This window comes from Hemicordylus capensis, chromosome 5 (assembly GCF_027244095.1).
Source record: "Hemicordylus capensis ecotype Gifberg chromosome 5, rHemCap1.1.pri, whole genome shotgun sequence".
Taxonomy (NCBI): domain Eukaryota; kingdom Metazoa; phylum Chordata; class Lepidosauria; order Squamata; family Cordylidae; genus Hemicordylus; species Hemicordylus capensis.
In genome coordinates this window covers 39,671,488-39,693,435 of record NC_069661.1, presented here as the reverse complement: position 1 = coordinate 39,693,435, position 21,948 = coordinate 39,671,488, and the positions used below count along the sequence as shown (strand labels likewise).

The 21,948-nt window shown below is 41.1% G+C and overlaps 1 protein-coding gene across 8 annotated transcripts in view; it reads left to right on the top strand.

The window, feature by feature from the left end:
* The window catches only part of ZGRF1 (zinc finger GRF-type containing 1), a 58,301-nt gene that overhangs the window by 20,636 nt on the left and 15,717 nt on the right, over positions 1-21,948 (top strand). For all 8 annotated transcript variants that reach the window (XM_053252930.1, XM_053252933.1, XM_053252936.1 and 5 more), the window contains 15 exons: positions 97-250; positions 1,670-2,328; positions 3,341-3,473; positions 4,950-5,134; positions 5,668-5,855; positions 6,612-6,751; positions 7,495-7,641; positions 10,236-10,350; positions 11,113-11,369; positions 12,121-12,280; positions 13,713-13,790; positions 15,193-15,340; positions 16,986-17,113; positions 19,734-19,857; positions 20,885-21,061. In XM_053252930.1, the coding sequence (XP_053108905.1) occupies positions 97-250; positions 1,670-2,328; positions 3,341-3,473; positions 4,950-5,134; positions 5,668-5,855; positions 6,612-6,751; positions 7,495-7,641; positions 10,236-10,350; positions 11,113-11,369; positions 12,121-12,280; positions 13,713-13,790; positions 15,193-15,340; positions 16,986-17,113; positions 19,734-19,857; positions 20,885-21,061 (2,793 nt within the window). The remainder of the gene's footprint in view (positions 1-96; positions 251-1,669; positions 2,329-3,340; positions 3,474-4,949; positions 5,135-5,667; positions 5,856-6,611; positions 6,752-7,494; positions 7,642-10,235; positions 10,351-11,112; positions 11,370-12,120; positions 12,281-13,712; positions 13,791-15,192; positions 15,341-16,985; positions 17,114-19,733; positions 19,858-20,884; positions 21,062-21,948) is intronic.

The window sequence follows — 21,948 nt, the reverse complement described above, 5'->3', positions numbered from 1 at the left end:
AAAATGTAAAAATATATATATATTGGAAACACTGTGGATGTTTATAAATATATTCGTTCTTGCTTGCTTGACTTCTTTTACATATTTTGTGTGCAGATGTTATCAGTACAACAGATTCCTTCACAGTCATCTGACTGTCATTTCCCCCCAAGTTCAAGAAATGAAGAAATAACATTAGACATACAAGAACCGGAATTCCTAATGTCCAGAATTGTTCCAGAGCCTGTGGACAATCTAAAAAGCTTTTTCGGTAAGAATTTTTCATTTCTAATAATTGGTGTAAATATTGCTTCTGCCAGTAGAATATTTCTTCTGCCAGTAGCTTGGTATGCACACACAAGTCAAGTTGCAAGTGGGGAATTGAACTGAACTTAAAAGAACAGCTCAGAGAGAACTTTTTAGTGATGTGAAACTGAAGTTGTCTTGTACTGGAAGTGAATCCCTACACACAAAAATGGTAACTGATTCAGTAAGACACCCAGGAGATTCTTTTAAAAGGTGGCAAAATGTGCTTCGGCTCCTTCTGGAGAAACTATATTTCCTGTGAACCATCTGAAAAGAAGAGAGGGAGGCAGTTGGGAGGGATTGATAGTATTTCTGGTGCTCAAGTAGAGGCTTGCCACCCACAGGCTATTGTTCAAGATCAATCCCCCAGTGTGGAAGATTTTTGAACTAAGGCTGGAAACAACTTGTGTTGCCTTGGCACTTCAGTTCCTCTTTGCTGCCATTCTACCATTTGTCCCATCCAGATTTTTTCCCTAGTCTTTATCCCATGTATTTTGTTTGTAAAAACTGTTTAAAACGTGTTAAATTTTTTTAAAGATAGTACAGATTTTTTCTCAAGTGAAATTGGTTTTTTTTGTTATCACTTTATAGAGTTGCAATGGAAGCAAATAGTTATATTATTCTGCATGAAGTGTATTTAAACCAATAAAAATGTCTGAATTGGTTGTTAAACCACTTTTTAAAATTTGTGGCTGACATGCTGCAGAGCCTTGTGAGGGCAGAGCAAGAACTCTCAAGAAGCGATTTAAACCAAAGGTCAGCTGAACTTGCTCATTGGTCCTCACACTCGAAGTGGCTTCTGAATCAGGAAGTGTGTGAGGCTTGCCTTGCAATGCTGGGCAGGTGAAGGGGAGGCAGAAGTAATTTTCTCCTCTTTCCCCACCCTGCCAAAGTCCTTTTCATGTCCGTGAGGGTTGTGCAGCTCTCACGGACATATGCCTGGACTCAGAAGAGCTTTTGCAGAGACGGGAGAGAAGCAAAAATCACCTCTCCTGCTCTGCCCGTCCCACACAATGAGACAAGCCTTGCATGCTGTTAGTTAAGTTGTCCTTTCAAGAACAGAGCTCTTGTCCCGTGTCAGCCAGTGTCTGAACTGGAACTGAACTGGAAAGTTGAAAATGTGCGCTTTGTTCCAATCTGTCAGAATTTTTTAATGATTAAACTGCTTGGTTGGTTGCAAGTAACGGCTATAAAAGACTTAAGACCGCTCCCTCTCATCCCCAGCTGTTTATGGGGTTGTAGTTAACACCTACATCCTGAGCATGCTTGATCTAGTTTGATTGTATATGTAATATATTTTGAACGTTAGAGAAGATTTTCCTCCTGCTTGGATTTGTTGTTTAGAGACTGCTTTTTTAGCTTTCAAAAATTATCTGTGTTGTAGGAATGGAGGAATCCAGGTACCCGGAGGAGGAGGATAGATTTGTATCTCTATCCACTCTTAGAATACGAACTCCAGTTGTGACGGTACCTGCAGATGAAGAACTTCCTGTTGCAGAAATTGATTCTAGTATGGAGACCTGTGAGCAAGTTCAGCAGTCCTCTGGTTTCCCAGTAGTCAGCCTGTATAGCAAGTCAAAAATGTTGATGCCTGAGGACAGGATTTGTGAAACTTTTGTGGGTAAAAAGTGCATAGGAGAAAGACAAAGGGTACTTACACAGTCTACATTCCCTCATGTGTCTGAACAAAAGAGACAAAGCAAATGGCAGAAATACCAAAACACAGCTCACTGTGATTTGAGAACTCAAAACAGTGGTGAAGTGGCCATGACTGATGACTTCCAAGCTGAGAGTGTCTTGGGAATGCCACTTGATGACACAGGAGAGTGGTGGAGTGATGCCATCCATAAAAGCCTTCCAGACTTTGCGCATCTGCAGATGATAAAGAGTGTGCTTTGTAAACAGCAGCGAAACTTTAGCAGCCAAGATTCTGTTTCAGAAGAAAAGAAACTTTCTCTGCACTTAAACCAGATTTTTTCCACTGAGGAAGCACCAAAGGTGTTAGGTCAGCTGAACTGCCACAATACAGCCAGACACACCAAAGTATGTAACTCTTCCCAAAAAAAAGTCTGTGGTGTATGTTGCCAAAGTTGCTTCATAAAATAGGTGTGATCCAATATTCCATCTAATTGCTGATTAGATTAGTGATCTGTTCTTTATTCTTACAATGTTATCTTGACACATTCTTAAAGATTGTTTAAGCAAAAATTATTTTTTCTATCTGTATTTGTGGTATTGTTTGACATGTTACATGAAGGAAGTCAAGGTGTTGCTATGACTATGATCTTTTACTGTTTCTATCAGTGATATTCCTCTGTAGAACAACAGTTCCTGATCATACTTTTCACCTGTGTAATGAAACTTGCTGTGACAAAGTCCTAAAGTATCTACTTTCTTACAGAGTTGTGTGGTCTTATTCTATAGCATAAGAACATAAGAGCAGCCCTGCTGGATCAGGCCCAAGGCCCATCTAGTCCAGCATCCTGTTTTGCACAGTGGCCCACCAGATGCTGCTGGAAGCTACAGGCAGGAGTTGAGGGCGTGCCCTCTCTCCTGCCATTACTCCCCTGCAACTGGTACTCAGAGGCATCCTGCCTTTGAGTCTGGAGGTGGCCCACAGCCCTCCGACTAGTAGCCATTGATAGACCTCTCCTCCATGAAGCAAGGAAAGAGTTAAAGAATGTGTTTACACCAGTAAACTCTGGGTAAATTCAGTGGCTGACGCCCAGACTAAGTTTGTAAGGTATGCATGCAGCCAATGAGTTGCATGAATGCCTTACAAATGCAGAAGGAGGTTCACACAAGGGAACTTGCTTGCCCCCTCCTTCCCACAGCAGCATTCTTGCCTCCCTGCAAAGCCTCTCCTGAAGACCAGAGAACTTGTCAGAATGGGATGGAAAGGAGTTCAGGGTTGGGGGCTCCAAATGGAGGGAAGAATCCTCTGAAATCAGGTGGAAGCTTTATCTGTGAGTGGAGCCTTCATATCAGAAAGAGTTAGATGGGAGGGAAAGGAAACAGGACTCTGCATGTATACCTTTTTGTCTTTATTTTTCAGAGCATCTCTGAATTGTTCTTTCCCACTGCGGAAATGGTAAACTGCACTCATGTTCCTAAAAGGCAGGTGTATATCCCAGCTGATTTTCAGTCTTCTGCACATTATAAGCAGGTTTTTACTGCTGCTTTAATAGGTATGGTTAACACATTTCATTTCAATATTCATTCAGTAACTCCATTGGTGGTCAGTTTGGGGACATCAGAGCCTGAGTTGAGCTGTGGACAAGTGTCCCTCGCAATAGCACCCACACAAAGAATCATCTTGCAAAACCCTGTATTGCGAATGGCCACATCTTGAGCCAATGCATGATCTCTGGTGCCCCTGCAGTCCAAATTACAGCATGTCAGAAAAATCTGAAGTACACATCCTACGGGAGATATGTGACTGGGTAATATTTACTGAAAAGTGGAAATATAATGAAAGGAAGTGGGGCTGCAAACATCAGAGCTGCAGCACTGGGGGAGGAGGAAGAGTTAAGCATTCCCAGCCCCACTGCTGCTGCTCTGATCGGAATTGGAGCCCCCCTCCTCTGTGGATACTTAAGTAAGAATAAAAATATTGGGTAATGCAGTTACAGATCTCCCACTTCACATGTGGTTTGTCCTCACACAAGTAAGTAGAACAAAATATATCCATGCTGATGGCTCAAGCAAACAAGCTATAGTGTGTAGTAGAACAGAAGAACAAATGAGAAGAAAAATCTTATAGTCACCAGCTGGCCAAAGATAGGAACATAGGAAGCTGCCATATACTGAGTCAGACCATTGGTCTATCTAGCTCAGCATTGTCTTCACAGACTGGCAGTGGCTTCTCCAAGGTTGCAGGCAGGAATCTCTCTCAGCCCTATCTTGGAGAAGCCAGAGAGGGAACTTGAAACCTTCTGCTCTTCCCAAGAGGGGCTCCATCTCCTGAGGGGAATATCTTGCAGCGCTCACACTTCTAGTCTCCCATTCATATGCAACCAGGGCAGACCAGAATATGGGACTGGTTTGGCTCCATCTGGTTGAATAATTGAATTGCAGGTCATTGCTTAGGTTGAGAAACTTTTCAAAAGATTTGCCCTCCTTCAGAGTCCAAAGTATATAACCTTTTAGGTCCAATTTAGATGTAATGCCAAACCATGGTTTTAATGTGAGCCTGATTGCTGCAGCTCATTGACACAATGCTAGACTGTTTCATATTGCATCTGAACCAGTGTGTCGTAATTTGTTGTTAATACCTTTTAAAGAATTATTATCTTGAATCAGTAACCAATTCTACTTGGGCAAAGAATTCCAAGATCTTTCAACCATTCTCCTGTGCTCATGGCCTCAAGATTATTTACAAGTCATTGTGCATTTTGAAGGGAACTACTTTTCTTATACTCTGTATGAATAACAATCTCCCCGTCTGCATGATTGCTTACTCCATGATGACAGGGAGATGAATAGAGGCCTAGATTTTACAAGTGGTTATTTTCTCTCCCTTCAGCTAACTACAGCCTATTATTTACTACCTAAAAGGTGATAGTAAAACAACTGGGTGGCTTTATGAAAGCATATTTATAGTATTTGGCATACAAACAATTTGTAATCTGTGGTGTGTTTTTTTTTCTCATTTTGGGGTAAAGAACATTTAAATATACTGCTTTTTGAGCTGTCACAAAAACTACATAAAGCTCTTGGGAAAGTGGATATATCCTTCTATACTTCAGCAAAAGGAGGGCAAGGACAAACAAAAGACACTTCTGCACCACTCTGCAATCATAAGTTGGCAGCCAAACTTGTTATGGTAAAAAAAGAAGGCCGAAACAAGGTAATACTTTTCTTCATATTTAATTCCAGCGACTTAACTACTGGGATCTGATGCTTATGCAATTATCTTATATATTTACAAACTGCATTTCTGCTTGAGAACAGGCATCGGAGGCCGTGAACAATAAGACATCATACACAAAACACACACCAGATTTTAAGATGGATGGCTCTGGAGAGGGTGATTAAATCTATCCATTTTCAGGCCTCAGATGTTTCTTCTGTTGTTATGGCTGTACAACTGCTGCTCTTCAGATGTTCTGTAGTGACCAACCAATCCGCCCCCCCTTCCCGCAAAGTGTGATACACACACACAGATACACACGGGGGAAAGCTGTGCTCTTGTCAGATTGGTTTTCCTTTCTTAGGAATAGCTTTCTTGTTCTTGAAGAGCTTACTACTCCGTGAAGTTTAGATTTCCAGAACATGCATAATTGAAATTTACTATTTTAACTAGCGATGGTGGTCAGCCTGTTCTGTGTAACTTAGCTTTGTGCTTTAAGATGTACTTGGATGGCATCCATTTTGTTTCAGGGTCGCCTTTTCTATACCTGCGATGCTCCAAAGGCTGATCAGTGTGGTTTTTTCAAGTGGCTAGATGACTTAAACCCAGGACAGATGGAAAGTAGGCCTAGTGTTGTACTTCATGATACAAAGAGTATTGGCATCTATCTTAGAGCACAAAAAATTTCCATCTATGAAGAATGCCAGCTTTTGGTTAGGTATGTAGAAATGTCAAGTGCCCTTAATAGTACTATATGTTTGAGTGGAAATCAAACTCCTGGCTAAACAAGTTGGATTATTTTAGATTGCTGCGAGTTGTCTTGTTCAAGCATGTTTATAAGAGGTTGTTGTAAAAGGTCTGTATGTAGTCCCAGAGTTGACCTTCTCATAGTATATTGCAAAAGCAGTTATAGCAAAGGGGGTGGTAGCTGGGATTCAAAGAGCAACGTTGTCTCAGTGTTTAAACATTCTTTTACCATGTCCTGTGTGGAGCTGCTGTTCAGGCAGTAACATAGGAAGCTACCTTCTCCCACGTCAGACTCTTGGCTCATCTAGCTCAGTATTGTCTATGCTGACTGGCAGTGGATTCTCCAAGGTTTCGGGAAGGAGTCTTTCCCCACTGTACCTGGAGATGCCAGGGGTCGAGTCTCAGACCTTCTGAATGCAAAGCCGATGTACTTCTATTGTGGTTCCTTAATATTAATGATACTTTTGACCAGTACTGAGGCTATGCTTTGCTTACTACCATCTTCTGCTTTATTTAGTTTCTTAGATTAAGCATGGTAATTTTTTTTCTTTCTCCTCCTTTTTGTATGGGGTCTGTGTTTGTGTACTTCATTTAGCTAAGTTGTGTGTTTCTACTCGGGTTTTAATCTCATCATAACCCCCCCTTGAGCATTTGCACTAAATGGAAAGACAGTAAAGAAATCACAAGAGCTTATCTGTGACATTTCTTGTGTGTTTAATTTTTCCAGGAAAGCTTTTGATCTACAAAGAAAACAAATTGGGAAACTGAAGAAATTTAATATTGCAAATGCCAACTTTGATTGTGATTCTAGAAGCAAATTATTTCTCAAGCTGAACCAAAAGGAACACTCTTCTGTGTATAGCAAAGGTTAGCAAACTCTGTCATCTTGATGAAACTGGGCAAGATGTATTTTTAAAAAGTGGTATAAAATAAAGAACCTCATTATTTTGAAGCTGACCAAAAAAGATTTATCTTTTGAAAATGTGTATATATTGAAAATGTGTAGATTGGCAGGGCAATATACCGACTTGCACAGTGGAAAGGATTTGAACTTCTAGTGGGGCAAAGCCTGCTTATTAGCTCACACACACTTTTCTGTTTAAATGAGTTGCTTCGTGATGCGTGGTGTGTGTGTGTGTGTGTGTGTGTGTGTGTGTGTGTGTGTGAAATCCCTGATAATTGTGCAAAGCGACACCTTATAAAGTGATGATTCTCTTATATTTAGCAGGGGGAGAGCAACTGGCCTTATCCAACCCCTGCGCAGCATCCCTCCAGTGGCTGTTGCTGGTGTCTACTTTTTATTTCTTTTTAGATTATAAAGGTTTATATAACCTGATCTGTAGTTTTTGTTAGTTATAAGTTTATTCGGTCATTGACCAGCAAACCTGATCTGTATATAACCTATATATTTGATAACAATTTATCCAACACAGTTCAGGTAAAGAGTGCAACACACACACACACACACACACACACCTATACCTTTCAGAACCTACAAAAGTAGAAACTTTTTTTAAAAGCATATTTTCTTCAAAGTAGCTATCAGATATTTAATTCTGTTGATTGTAGAAGCTGATAAATTGATGCCAACCTCTTTACTATGTTGACAGATGACCTTTGGGTTATTTCCAAGACTCTAACTTTTGAATCCTTGGACACTTTGATTGCGTGCAGTGTTTTCTTCGGACCATCTTCTAGCAATGAAGTAGAGTTGTTGCCTCTCAGTGGCTACAGCCCTTCGAACTGGCGCTCAAATAGTAAGTTTCACCTGAAGATCACCTGCCCCACCAGACCATCTTAGCAGAGATTACTCAAATAGTTTATTCTCTAAATATGCTATGTAGCTGACTTATTGATCGGTGGGCCAGTGGTGAAACAAGATAGTGATGTTGTCAGTTCAGTTAAGTATTAGCAATAGGCCTAGTCAATAGGATTATAACTAGCTGACAAAGATAAAGGACCTAGAGGAAATTGCCAGAATGTGACATTTAATTACCATCTAGATTCTCTACTACTACTACTACTACTACATATGTCTACTACTCAGGACATGAAAAACAAAGGAGGAACAGTGTTGCTTTCATAGACAGGAAGGATATAGCAATGACAGTACTTGGGTACAATGCGGTCAGTGACTAACTAATATCAATTAGATTCCATGGACAACCCTTTAATATGACAGTTTTTCAAGTCTATGCTCCAATGACTGATGCAGAAGAAGAGGAAGTTGATGAGTTTTATGCTCAAGTTCAGTCTGAAATTGACAGCACATGCAAGCAAGATGTGCTGGTGGTGGTTGGAGACTGGAATGCCTAACTTGGAAATTGTAAGGAGGAAAACAGTCGGTCTGGTATGGCCTAGGAAACAGAAATGAAGCAAGAGAACAACTTAATGGTTTCTGCCAAGCCAGTGATCTCTTCATTGCTAACACATTCTTCAAACAACCAAAGTGACGCCTATACACATGGACATCACCAGATGGAGTACACAGAAATCAAATTGAGTACATTATTGGTGCAAGGAGGTGGAAGAACTCAGGTATAACAGCAAAGATGTGGCCAGGGGCCAGTTGTGGAACAGATCGCAAACTGCTCATTTCCACGAACTGCTCATGGGCAAGTTCCAAGTCAATCTAAAGCGGAAAAACAAAGCTATCCAGTTTCTACAAGATGATCTGGAATGTGGAATGTACATACTGGTGGAATGTACCCACCATTTTCAAGAAGAACATCCGGAACTGCTTTGAAGTTCTGAACCTCATTGATAGGGAACCAGAGGCACTGTGGAATGAAATCAAATAAGTTGTTGAGGAGGAATGTAAAAAGAGACTGCCAAAGACCAAGAAACAGAAGAAAGGAAAATGGATGTCAGAAGAGATGGTAGCAATTTCCAAGAAGAGGAGAGAAGCCAAAGACCTCATGAAGGAACTTAATAGGGAATTTCAGAAAACTGTTAGGAGAGACAAGGATCTGTAAAGACCTTGAAGATAGAAATAGACATGGAAAAACAAGACAAGTTTTCCAAAAGATCTCTGAACTCAGAAGGAGGTTCCAACCTCGAATTGGTATGTTAAGGACAGATAGTAACTGATTCAGAGAAGATCAAACAGAGATGGAAGGAGTATACTGAAAATCTGTAGAGCAGGAACGTCAACATCCAAGATACTCTAGAACAGTGTTTCTCAACGTGTGGGTCCCCAGATGTTATTGGACTTCAACTCCCATAATCCCCAGCCCCAGTGGCCTTTGGTTGGGAATTATGGGAGTTGAAGTCCAATTACATCTGGGGACCCACACGTTGAGAAACACTGCTCTAGAAGATATTCCCTACTTGCAAGAGCCTCTAGTACGGGAAGATGAAGTTAAGTTACCACTCAGGTCATTACCAAGTTGGAAGGTTACAGGAATTGATGGAATAGCTACATAAATATGACAGGCAACAGAAGAAGATTCAGTCAAGGCTTTAACCAAACTATGTCAGCAAATTTGGAGAATGACACAGTGGCCAACAGATTGGAAGAGGTCAGTCTACATACCCATACCAAAGAAAGGAGACTTAACAGACTGCGCAAACCATCTTAATAGCCTTAATTTCACATGCTAGCCAAATAATGTTCAGGATCATCATCCAACGCAGATTGGAGCCCAACGTGGAAAGGGATGCTGGATTTTGAAGCTGGTTCCAGAAAATGCTGAGGAACAAGAGACATTATTGCTGATGCACGCTGGATAATTGAGAAAGCCAAATAATAAAAAAAGAAGTCAATATGTGCTTCATTGACTACAGAAAAGCCTTTGATTGTGTCGACCATGTCAAGTTGTAGAATATCCTTTAGGAAAATGGGTGACCCAGAACATCTCATTGTCCTGAGAAACCTAAACACAGGACAGGAAGATACAGTCCAGACAGAACATGGTGAAACAGTCTGGTTCCAGATTGGCAAAGGAGGCTGTATACTTTCTCTTTATTTATTCAACTTATATGCTGAACATATACTGAGAGAAGCTGGATTGGAAGAAGATGGGTGTGGTTTTAAAGTTGGAGGAAGAAACATCAATAGTCTGCACTACGCTGATGATACCACTCTGAAGGGTGGTTTGGGCGGGGGGAGCCACAAAATGGCTCCTGCTCCCAAAATAGCAGAACTTAACCCTTTGTGTTCCACATATGCTGCGGTCGGGAGCCTATTTTAGGACCACATATAGTAGGTCCACCTGTACAGTGATATATGTAGTGGCTATATTGTGGTGCCACAAGACTCTCTTCTTATGTCTTTTTACAATTTGCAGTGTAGATATTTTTGTAGCTCTTTATTTGTTAACTCCTATTCCTTGTGCCTCTTTTCTTCTAGTGCTTGTTCATGCCTTGCTAGTTTGTAATGCTAGCACTGAACTCACAACTTTAAGAAATATAGAGGAAAACTTCAGTCCAGCCACATTACCCATAATGCATCATTTGCTTACAAAGTATGTAGTCTTAGTGTTTATATTTCAGCTGTAATTTACTGTTACAGTTTGGAAAAGGTGGGAAGCTCCTAACATGCTGCATAAAATGACTATAGAAGATGAATGAAAATATTCAAAATCAAACCACGCAAACAAAAGTGAAATGACATTAAAGTATATAACTTGTTTTTTGCTTTCTTCTGGTCTTTCATAATTTTTCAATTGCCTGAAAAATTAAGAGTACAGAAAAAATTAAATGAATACATTGAGTTTTGCATGAGTTTCTTTAAGCTCATATAGGGAGAAAACAAAGAAAATAGTGCATCTACAATCATGAGATTCTGTGATTATAGTTCATATTTAGTGTTGATCATATATTATAGACCACTGTGATATCTTTTTGTTAAGGTATACAAATTTTAATAATAAATTAAGGTATACAAATTTTAATAATAAATAAATAAAATAAAATAAAGAGTTAACACAAACATGTGCATTCTGACCTTCCCTCTCCCCAACCCCAACAATGTCTTAAACTGATTTTAGAGTAAGGCTGAAAAAATTAAGGCAAGTTTAGACAAGTAAGCAACTTGAAATATGCCAATATGGCATTATAACTAATTTACAATATCTTAAAAATGGAATCACATTAGGAAATGCATAGAGGGGGAGAAATGAAAATGCATCCACCCTCTCTCTTTTGACTAGAATCCTGCAATATAGATACAATGTAATTGTATAGCTGCATTTATTTCTAAATGTACTTTTCTTTTGGTCTCTTAGGTCTTTTGGAGATGTAACTTCTGATAACAGAGTCAACAAACGAAAATTCAAACCCCCAGCCTTTAACACAAATACAGTAAATTGTGGACTTCTCAGTTCAGAAATGGTGATAAGTCTGGCAAACAAGATGATTCAGACATTTCAGCTGAATAAAGATCAGGCCATGGCATTGATTCAGATAGGTAGCATGATGACATCACAAGAAGTTGATTCAGAAACAGGAAAACAGCAAGCTCTTCCTATAACAATAATACATGGTAAATAATTTTCTATGAACTTATTTCTTGTTTCACAGCCATTTGGGACCCTCCCCATGAGCTTCTTTGAAGTATGTGTAACTTTCCAGCAGGATTTGATGCAGTGACACCTAGAGGGGAAATTGCCAATATCCATGTGTGCACATGCAGAATTCTTTGGCTTCCAGGCCAGCTTTACTTGAACATTGATCTTTCTTTTTACAGCATTCATCCTATTGTATTTTTATCTTACCCCATTGTCTGAACTGAAGCACTGGCATACAATGTTGATCTGATGCTATGATCCTAAAATAACTTTCTTGGTGATTTACAGCCTGGATAGATAGTGTATATGTGAAGTCGGGGTGTGGGCGAGGTGTATGTTCATCATTTTGCAATATTTGATTTTTGCCATTAGTGCTTTAAGTAGCGGCATAATTCCAAATGGGGAAAAAAATTGTTCAAAAATTAGTGCACAATATGTTTTATCCAAGTCTCCCCTGCTAACTGAGCAAAGAGGCACCTTTTGACGTGGTGATTCTCTTTATTTAGTAGGGGAGAGTAACTGGCCCTATCCACCCCCAGCACAGTACCTCCAGTGACTGTTGCTGGTGTCTTAACTTATGTTTATTTTTAGATTGTGAGCCCTTTGGGGACAGGGATCCATCCGTCCGTCCTTCCTACCTACCTACCGCTTTGGAAACTTGTTGAAAAGCGGTATATAAATGTTTGCTGTTCTTGTTCTCTTGTCTCTCCCCACTCCAACATACAGGGGTGTTTGGATCTGGAAAAAGTTATTTGCTGGCAGTTGTCATCTTGTTCCTGATACAGATCTTTGAAACCAGTGAAGCAGCAGGTGACAAAAGGTCGGTGCCGTGGAAACTACTAATCTCTTCCTCCACTAATGTTGCTGTGGACAGAATACTTCTATGGTAAGTAACTTCGAAATCATGTATGTTTCACACAGGAAATGCTTCATTTTTGCTCGGTGGATATTTACACAGTTAAATCTTAATCTAATACACCTCCTGTAAAGTAGCATAGGCAACTGGTCTTTTTTACTTCCCTAGTTCTGCTTGCCAACTTAAAGCACTGTAGGGAAATGTAAGAAGCACCTTGTAAACTTACTTTTAAAGGTAGCTTCTCATGGAAAGCACAAAATAATACGTCTTTTCAATGTAAGAGCTGTGTGTCCATGATACTCTGTGTTCTGATGAAGCTGGAGCTCTTGTATTTGGCCCACAGTGAATAAATATTGGTGACCTTAAATAACTTGGAAGATGTTGGTGAGGAAATTATGGTAAGCGCCAGGTTGTTAAGCAGTCTAGAAGAGAAACTGAGGCCAGAAAAGTATCAAGATGAGTATTGAACCCGTTCGAAAACAAGACTCCAAAGCCTGATTCAGATGTTATCCAAATACCCCACTGTAGGGGTGAAGGGGGAGGAAGTGGGGTGAAGGGCAGGGGGAAGTTCCCCTGAAATGGAAGTGCTTTGAAAGAAACAATCAGTTTGTTTCTCAAGGAAATAACAGTGTAAAAAATGGTGAAGGCTATTTTGAAACTGTTAGTAAGAGAGGAGGTTCCTTCTTCAGCCACTCCATGAAGGAATCTAGTGACTTATGAGCCAGGGAAGAGTAAGGTTTAAAAGCAAACCCCTAAGTCCAAAGAACACCATAGAGGAGGCCATGATCTGTGTTTTGCTTGCAGTTTGATGCTTTATTTGGGGAGTCTGGGGAATATTTGGAGTAATATGAGTGAGAATCCTCACAATATTGTGAGGGGAAGGGGTAAAGAACTAGGTTTTTAAAAAGAGAAAAGTATTCCTTTCTCCCTCACATGCTCCTCACAATGAAATAATCGTTTGGGTTCAGAGAGAGCTACTTCTAAGCCAAAATCTCTTCCCACCCCACAGCACAGTTACTTGGGAGGCAAAGGGAGTGTTCCGGCTCCTTTCATCTCTGAAGTGGTCACTGGGAAGAGTGCTCCCCTGCCTTGCTTCAGAGGTGAAGAGAAGACTTGCCTCCCCTTTGTCCCCTAGAAAATGCTTCCCCGACCCAATGAGCAAAGGCTAGCACCCAGACACTGCTTTCCGCTGCTGGGGGATTACAGACAGCTTGAAGGCTACTTGCACAATCAGTCCTCTGTCACAGCGTTTGCAAGGAACAGGAGTTGTTGTTCAAGGCCCATAGCTTTTGTACACATTCTACCCCTAGTTTGGTAGCCTCAGTATCTCCTCGTGGATATTCCACTTTGAAAACAGACTGGAGAAAGAAAGATTGAATGAGTGGACAGATGAGATCAAAATATGAATAATTTCTCAGTTTCTCATTAATCCGAATTCCTGTCTTATCACATTTTTTCATAGCCTACTAGATCTTGGATTTGAAGAATTTATTCGAGTGGGAAGTGTGAGAAAAATTGCTAAGCCAGTTCTTCCCTACAGGTAATATGCCCATAACCTTTAGCCCACTCAACAGTTTAATGCAATCTGTGCCTATAATATAATGCTGTTTTAAGATCAATGCAATATGGCATGTATTGAGAATGTGAAGGCATCATTAAGTCTAAGTTAACTGTAAAAATTTTAGGTATATCTTTTTTTTGTTTTGTTAAAAATACATACATAAAACAACATCCATCAATTCTAAACTAGGCTTCATGGTTGATCTTCTACTTGGCCATGAGCAAGATACGTCCATCCCAAATCCCATGCATATCTTCATTTGAAAATACATTTCACTGAATTTAGTGGGATAGCTTCCAAAAAAAGATGCATAGGGGCTGTGTCCTTAGTCTGATTAGGGCCCTGTTCACACTCTTGGAAGTTCCTAGCAATTGTCTGTCAAAATCTACAGACCTGCCAGTGAGCTCGTGATCTGACAGGGATTTTGTGGAGACACTAATTGGTATGAGCAAAGTCCTCCACTCTTATTTTTATGTATACATGTGTCTCCCACCCTTAAAACTGTAACCTCCCAGGTTGGCTTTCAAAAATTACAATGGGGCTGTAGAGGTAATGGTCACAATTGTTGTGATCAAGGGGCAACCTTTGTTCAAGCCTCCACAATTACACAAATTATGGTTTGTCACTTGTCTAAGTACCTAAGAAGATGCTGGCTTCCTCCTCCTCCTCCTCCTCATTATTATTATTATTATTATTATTATTACTACTACATTTATATCCCACTCTTTCTCCAAGGAGCCCAGAGCAGTGTACTACATACTTAAGTTTCTCTTTCACAACAACCCTGTGAAGTAGGCTAGGCTGAGAGAGAAGTGACTGGCCCAAAGTCACCCAGCTAGTATTATGGCTGAATAGGGATTTGAACTCGAGTCTCCCCGGTCCTAGTCCTCTGTGTGACCCACCACCCCACCCCACCTGCAGCTACATATACTCAGACATTGCATGGAGACCACCAAGAATTTTAGGCAGAACCACACCTATTTCCACACCTATGAACTAGAATAGTTCATATTCCACATGTATATGCTGCTTAATTGTATCACTACAAAATATTTGAATGCTTTTACATGTAAGAAAAGTCCTTGCACATCCAAACATAAATTCTAGCCTAGCCTGCTCCTGGCATGCAAATGCAAGTAGTTTGCTTACATGAGGGAACATTCAGTCCCTTACCTTTTGTGTGCCATGCCACAGAGTACTGAGGTTGTCTCTCCACACGTTGCCTTGGAATAAACATCTGGACTGCAGTGCTTCACCAAACAAATGAAATCAGGATAGACTCTCTCTAGAGATTTATCTTGGCACATTTATCAGTGGCACCACTGATACTCAGTTTTGATCTCTACTATTTGCACAATAAGCTTGCATATTGCTTTTAAAGCTTGCATGCTGGCTCGGGGCCTGAAAGTGAACAACTGAAAGAATTACTTGCCCTGATGAAGGAGGACTTAACCCCAGCAGAAAAAGTCTATGTAAGGAAGACCATTGACCATCATAAGCTGGGTACCAACAAAGCTCGTCTGCAACAGGTACTGGTAAAGTGTAAGTAAGTGTGTGTGTGTGTGTGTGTGTGTGTGTGTGTGTGTGTGTGTGTGTGTGTGTGTTTATATATATAAAGGTGGAAGCCATGGAGGGATCAGATCAGAACCTGACATTTTGGAGCTATGCAAAGGCCGAGCAACTAGACCGAGTTACACTTGTGTTTTCATACACATCCAAAAAATTTGAAACAAATGTCTGGGAAAGGGAAGGACTTTAAGACAGGCTCATGAAGAAGTCTGTCATATAGTAGCCAATTTTTTTTCTACAACAAAGTAGCAGGCAAATTGAATACAGTGTCCAAAGTGATCCTCGTGATGCAAACTCACCATCAGAGAGAGAGGATGTGATGATGAAGTAAGAGAGGTGAAATCATTGTGAGGAAGAGGGACAACGTGAGAATTAAAACTTCAGAGTAATCATAAGAACACGTGTTCCTCTGTCTTATGTGGCAGTGGGGATGTGTATGTGTGAGGAGAGAACAGGAAGATAATTGTGAACTTTGACTGATCTCAGGATTCAGAGTGAGGGCTTACCTTTCCTTTGGCAAAAAATCAGCACCAAATTCTGCACGGAGAAACCCCTGCCAATCTGATCTCAACTTTGTTGTGGCATCTGTGAAGTCCATATATGGGACCTAAGCTCATAGTTTAAACCTGAGATGTGCTTTCTTTTCAGTGAGCCCTTGTGATGGGAGAGCGAATGCCTAAGCTCCCTGTTCTTTCCGTGCTATTGCTTTCTCAGTGCCAAATAAATAACCGCTATAGTTCCTTTGCCATGTACGCTTAGCAGGCTTTCAAAATCCATCCATCTTTAAAATGCAATATCAGAAATTGATTTTTCCTTTCTTTTTTTAATTGGCATTTGACAGTACTGGGGAAAATCATGACTTTTGAACTGACTGAGCATTCCAAACTGAGAACACATCTAGAATGTTCAGCCCTGAAATAATTCCTTGGCTGACATACTAAAGGCTCATGTGCTATGTGAGATGCATTTGTGCAGCAGAAGGCTGCTACAAATGCTGTAGCAACTATTGCTTCTGGGCAGGGGGCAATTTTACCAGTCTGCCCTTCCCCCAGAAGTGCCTTTTGACCCCCGAAAATATGCCACCTGACCTGAGAGTTGTGCAGCCCTCAGGGACATATTTCTGGGTGGTGCAGGGCACTTCTTGGGGGAAGGAGAGATTAGCAAAACTGCCCTCACCTGCAAGCAACACTAGTGCAGTAGTCAGGAAGCCTTCCATAGCATGGGCACTTCTTCCCACTGTGTGCACACAGCCTTGATATTGGCTGTTAAGTATTATTTCTAAGATATATAATGGCTAAAAGGAATCCAGAGACTGGAATGGATACCAGTCTTGGAACTCCTTTCAGTTCTTCCCCGCCAATGGCTGGGAGATATCTGGACTGAGGCTGTGGGGTGGGGAAGAGTGTTAACTTGTGCCCGCATGCTGATTCCCTGATTTAAAATGCCCATTTGAAGCTACTGTTAGCCACAGACAGGAAAAGGCACAGTTTTGAGTGTTACAACTGTAAATGATGATGGCCCAGCTTATGATTGTTATTTATCATATCATATGGGAGATACCTGGATACTTTTGCAGATATACATATAATTGTTTTCCACTCACAGGTGAGAGTCGTGGGAGCTACCTGTGCTGCCTGCCCATTCCCTTGCATGAAAAATCTTAAATTTCCTATAGTGGTGCTCGATGAGTGCAGTCAGATGACAGAACCTGCATCTCTTCTTCCTATTGCAAGGTAGAACCTCTTTTTAATTTAAATCCTCTTTTTTAAAAGCCCTTTTAAATCTGATGGCTTTTAGCTTCATTGTGAGACAGCTTCCTGGCGGGCCTTGTAAATATGTTCACAAAAGTGACACGTTTCCTTCGCACCCCTTAGCCATACATATCTGCATTTAATCACTTGTGGACTATCCAAAAAGGAAAAAAGAGCCAACTCTCTTGTGCTTGATCACCAGGAGGCAACTGTAGCCCCATCCAGACATTATTAGAAGGTGGATGTACTCGAATACACCTCTGAAAAAGAGGTGGGGGTCCCTCCCAGTGTGTCAGTCACTCTCCCTTGCCAGGTGAATCTTTCATGCTTATAGCCTTCGTCTAAAGAGAAGAAGGCTGTAAGCATAATGCAGGGTGCTTCAGTGATCAGGAGGCTCCAGCGCCTAAGTGTCATGCCCCCACTCGAGGACACTGGAGAGGAGTGGGGGGCAGGCAACTTACTAGAAGATGGGGAGGCTCTTGAGGAGGAGCGGGCCAGTGATGTGAATGGGGAGGTAACTGAGACAGGCCAGGGCAAGTGTTTGGCGCAGGAGGGGCCAGCAGGGCCGGGTGACCTTTGGGGAGAAGAGTTGGGATCGGAGCCAGAGTTTGAACGGCCACTCTCTCCGCAAGGACGCAGATGGGAACAACGTCAGCAACAGGTGAGGGAATTACGGCGGCGTCATCAGCTTGCGAGGAGGCAGCAGGAGCCGGATTGAATCTATGGCAGCTGGCAGGGGTGGAGTGTTGATCAAGTGCATGTGGCTGTTGACCATAAATCAGGCAGCCTGTGCCTTGAACAACTGCTGGAAACAACATGTCAAATTGGCTTGAGCCTCTGTCGGAGAGATTGTGACCTTGGAATTTGGGCTTCTCACTCCTCACTTTTGTATCCCTGGTGAGACTGTTAAACCTGCCTGTTTAGCAATAAAACGGAAACCTGAGCTACTGGCTATTGTATCATATATCTCTGGCCAGCGTCTTCCGTCAAGTGAGCCCGTGACACTAAGTCTCCCGATCATGGAAGCGTCCTCCATCACACTTGTTGTAATAGGGCTGATTGATTCAAAGAACCCGTCATACCCTGTGACCGGGAGCCTCCAGGAGGTCGGGATGAGCATGAGCCTGCTCGGCACTTCCTTTTTCAAGCGTCGAACAAGCTCGACCGCCAGTGTTTGAGCTGGTCCGATTGGCAGGGAGAGTTACCTTTAGGATGCAGGTATGGAGCTCCTTACCTGCTTGCCCCCGCCCCGCTGCTTTCCCCCCTCTGCTGGCGCTTGTTTTAGAAACCGCTGCATGGGGCTACAGCACTGCTTCCTGCAGCCCCGGACAGTGTCAGCTTGCACATGGCCAGGGCACGCGCACACTGGCCATTTGCATGGTCAGCATTGTGTGATGCTGCAAATAGCAAATAGGCTGCTATTTGAGGCAGCATAGCATAGTGGTCAGAGTGTTGGACTAGGACCAGGGAGAACCCCATTCAATCACAAAACTCACTGGGTGACTCTGGGCCTGTCATGTATCTCTCAGCCTAAACTACCTCACAGGCTTGATGTGAGGATAAACATAACCATGTACACCACTCTGAGCTCCTTGGAGGAAAAATGTATAAATAAATAAATAAATAAATAATTTTTTTGCCACATAGTAGGGATTGTAAGTAGTGGGGCAGAGCAGAATAGAATATCAAATGTGAGTAATATAAGTGGCTGAATGAAGAAATACAACTGCCGCCATAAGGACTAGTAACATAGGTCACAGCCCAGCCAAAGATGAGCACTTTAGACCTGATGATTTTGTGGGAGAGTTAAATACTGTTAAACTCTTTTCTCTTGAAATTAATGAGATTTAGAAGTGCTTGTGTTTTGGCTGGAATTTGCCCAGTTTTGACAAAGAAAAATGAAAGCTTAAATCTTTGGCGTTTTGGAGCTGCAGCTAGCATTGTTAGTGATATCCTGTGAGTTTGTGTGACCAAACCTGGCTTGGCTTGGGTACTGTCAGAAACCCACCCTAGTGTCCCTCCCAAGTCCAGTGAGGTGATTTGTTTAATGATTTTTATATCCATTGTGTCACCACATGCATGGAATTTAATAAGTTGTTTTTTCTTTCACTGTCGCCCTATGATAGTATATTACCCTGCTCTCAATAAATAACCTCTTGATCACGAAGCCTCGTGAGTGCAGGGTAGGCATATATGTTCAGTGCATCAAAAAAAGAAGAAGCTTAAATTGTAAAAATAAGTAACAAATGTATTTACAAAAATTGGAAATAAGGATCTCTGCAAAGCAGAGCACATAACCTTCACTATAGTGTTGCCAAATAAATCAGCTGCTAGACTCAACACAGTGTATCTTGACCCTCTTTCTAAATATATCTTTTTTGTATGAGCTAGAGTTTTTCGGTTCCCCAGTCCTACTCAGTACCTCACCAACTCCTAACTCACTCTCCAGCTGTCACCAACTGACTGCTAGTCAAACCCTTCTCGCATCATGCATGGTTGCTATGGCAACTCTTGCCCCCTGTCTTCAGCACTTTGCATGCACATTTCTTCACAGTGCAATTGAGCATAACATTAGATGATCCACAATGTGCTTAATTTGTAGGTTTGACTGTGAAAAGTTGATTCTGGTTGGCGATCCTAAGCAGCTACCTCCCACTATTCAAGGGTCTGAAAGTGCACATGGCAATGGCTTAGAGCAAACCCTCTTTGACCGACTCTGTTTGATGGTATGTACCATGGTATATTCAGCTTGCAAAGGTTTCTCATCACCCTTTCTGTGATGCCCACCTTGCTATAGAGCAGTTGACTTTTTTCTTTGTTCCTTTTTGTAGAACGCTTTCCGGATTTGAGTCTTAATATTTTCAACTAAAACACACTTGAAATTACTATTTTCTCAGACCTAGTTCCCCATCTTGTGTATGCCTTTGCAGTACTTTTGGAATAATTCCTTGGAAAGTATAGAATGACTTTCAAAAATAATCACATGCACACAGGATACTAGATGCTTGTTGGCATCTCCTCAAAGGTTTTCAGAAAAACCAAACATCACAAACAAGATATCATCCCTCCTTTTTGAACACTCCTTTTTCCCTTTCTTGGGGACTTTGAAGGGAAAGAGTTGAAAAGTTTTACCAAATTGTGTTAAGAAGATGTTTGCTGTCTACAATCTTAGATACATACTCCCTTATTCCTTAACAAACCACACAAGCAAACATCCACCGTGACACAAATGGAATGAAGAACTAGTGGAAGCAACTCTTTTCTTGCCACCTTCCTTCTGCAGTCCACAGAGCTTCTGGAAAAAGTATATCCAAGGATCATCATCATCAACAACAGCAGATATTTATATACCGCTTTTCAACAAAAGTTTCCAAAACAGTTTACATAGAGAAATAATAAATAAATAAGATGGATCCCTTTCCCCAAGACCCCAAAGGGTTCACAATCTAAAAATAAACATAAGATAGACACCAGCAACAGTCACTGGAGGTACTGTGCTGGGGGTGGATAGGGCCAGTTACTCTCCCCCTACTCAATAAAGAGAATCAGCACATTAAAAAGGTGCCTCTTTGCCAAGTTAGCAGGGGAAAGTCAAGGACCCCTTGGCAACACTGGTATGCCATGCCAATGGCTGCAAGAAGAGGGGATAGAAGCTCAGACACCTTCCGTTCCACGAGCTTACAGTATAGTATATATGTCTGACAACAGTACTTGCAATTATTTTCACTTTTTTCTCTCCTTGCCAATTCATAGGGACATCAGCCAATACTACTTAGAACACAGTATCGTTGTCATCCTGCTATCTGTGCCATAACCAATGATTTGTTTTATGAAGGCGATTTGTTGAATGGCATTTCTGAAATGGACCGAAGCCCTCTTGTGGACTGGCTACCAACATTATGTTTCTATAATGTTAATGGCTTAGAGCAGGTATACATTTCATTAGTTTCAAAACTGTTAAGAGAGCTACTTTTTTTGTTGGAAGAGCAGCGTTGGATTTTTGTGGGAAGAATCTGGCTACAAATTAAGATACACATTCTAGATTGTGTCATCCTTATTGTTGTAGGTACCATTAAATATATTATATTTTAAAAATGCATTTCGGAAGAACTGCTGAGCATTTATTTACTACTCTCTTTTCTAAGACTCCTGAATTGGGTCATGAGCCATGTTTTGTTTTCATGTCTATTTCTTATTAATGTTTTGAGGGCTTTTATGGACTGTGTGTTAACTTGAGCCATGCTTTTTATCTTTATCTATGTTTTCTACGAGCTTTTCATGTGGAAGGCATCTTGTATTTTGCTGGTCAGTAGACTGTAATAATTCTATCTACGTCTCTTCTAGAACTGCAGTACTTTTCACAGTCAATATTGTACTCATATGACCATTGTCTTAAGACAACTATACCATCTTCCTGTCTTTTCTGTTCTTTTAGTTGCACATGCTTCCTTAAAGCAGTTTTCTTTGGGTGTCATTTTCATCATTTTGCCAACATTTTTTCTTATGCTGAAAATTAATTGGCCTTTTGACCTTGAAATCTCTTAAAACTTTTCACCTTAACTGAGGCTTGGGTAATACAGTGTTGCCAAAGAATAAGAATATTTAATCCTCCTGCTTTGGGATAGAAGTATAATTACTTTATATATGGGTCTTGATGCTCAGTATGTAGGCCACAACTCCTTTTTAAGCTTAAATCTGTTATCCCCAGTTTAAATATGTCAGCTTGAAAGTTAATCCAAGAGATTTCAATGAAACTTGTGACTGTTTTAAATGATCCAAAAGCCCTATACTTATTCATCCTAAACCTGTGCATTTGC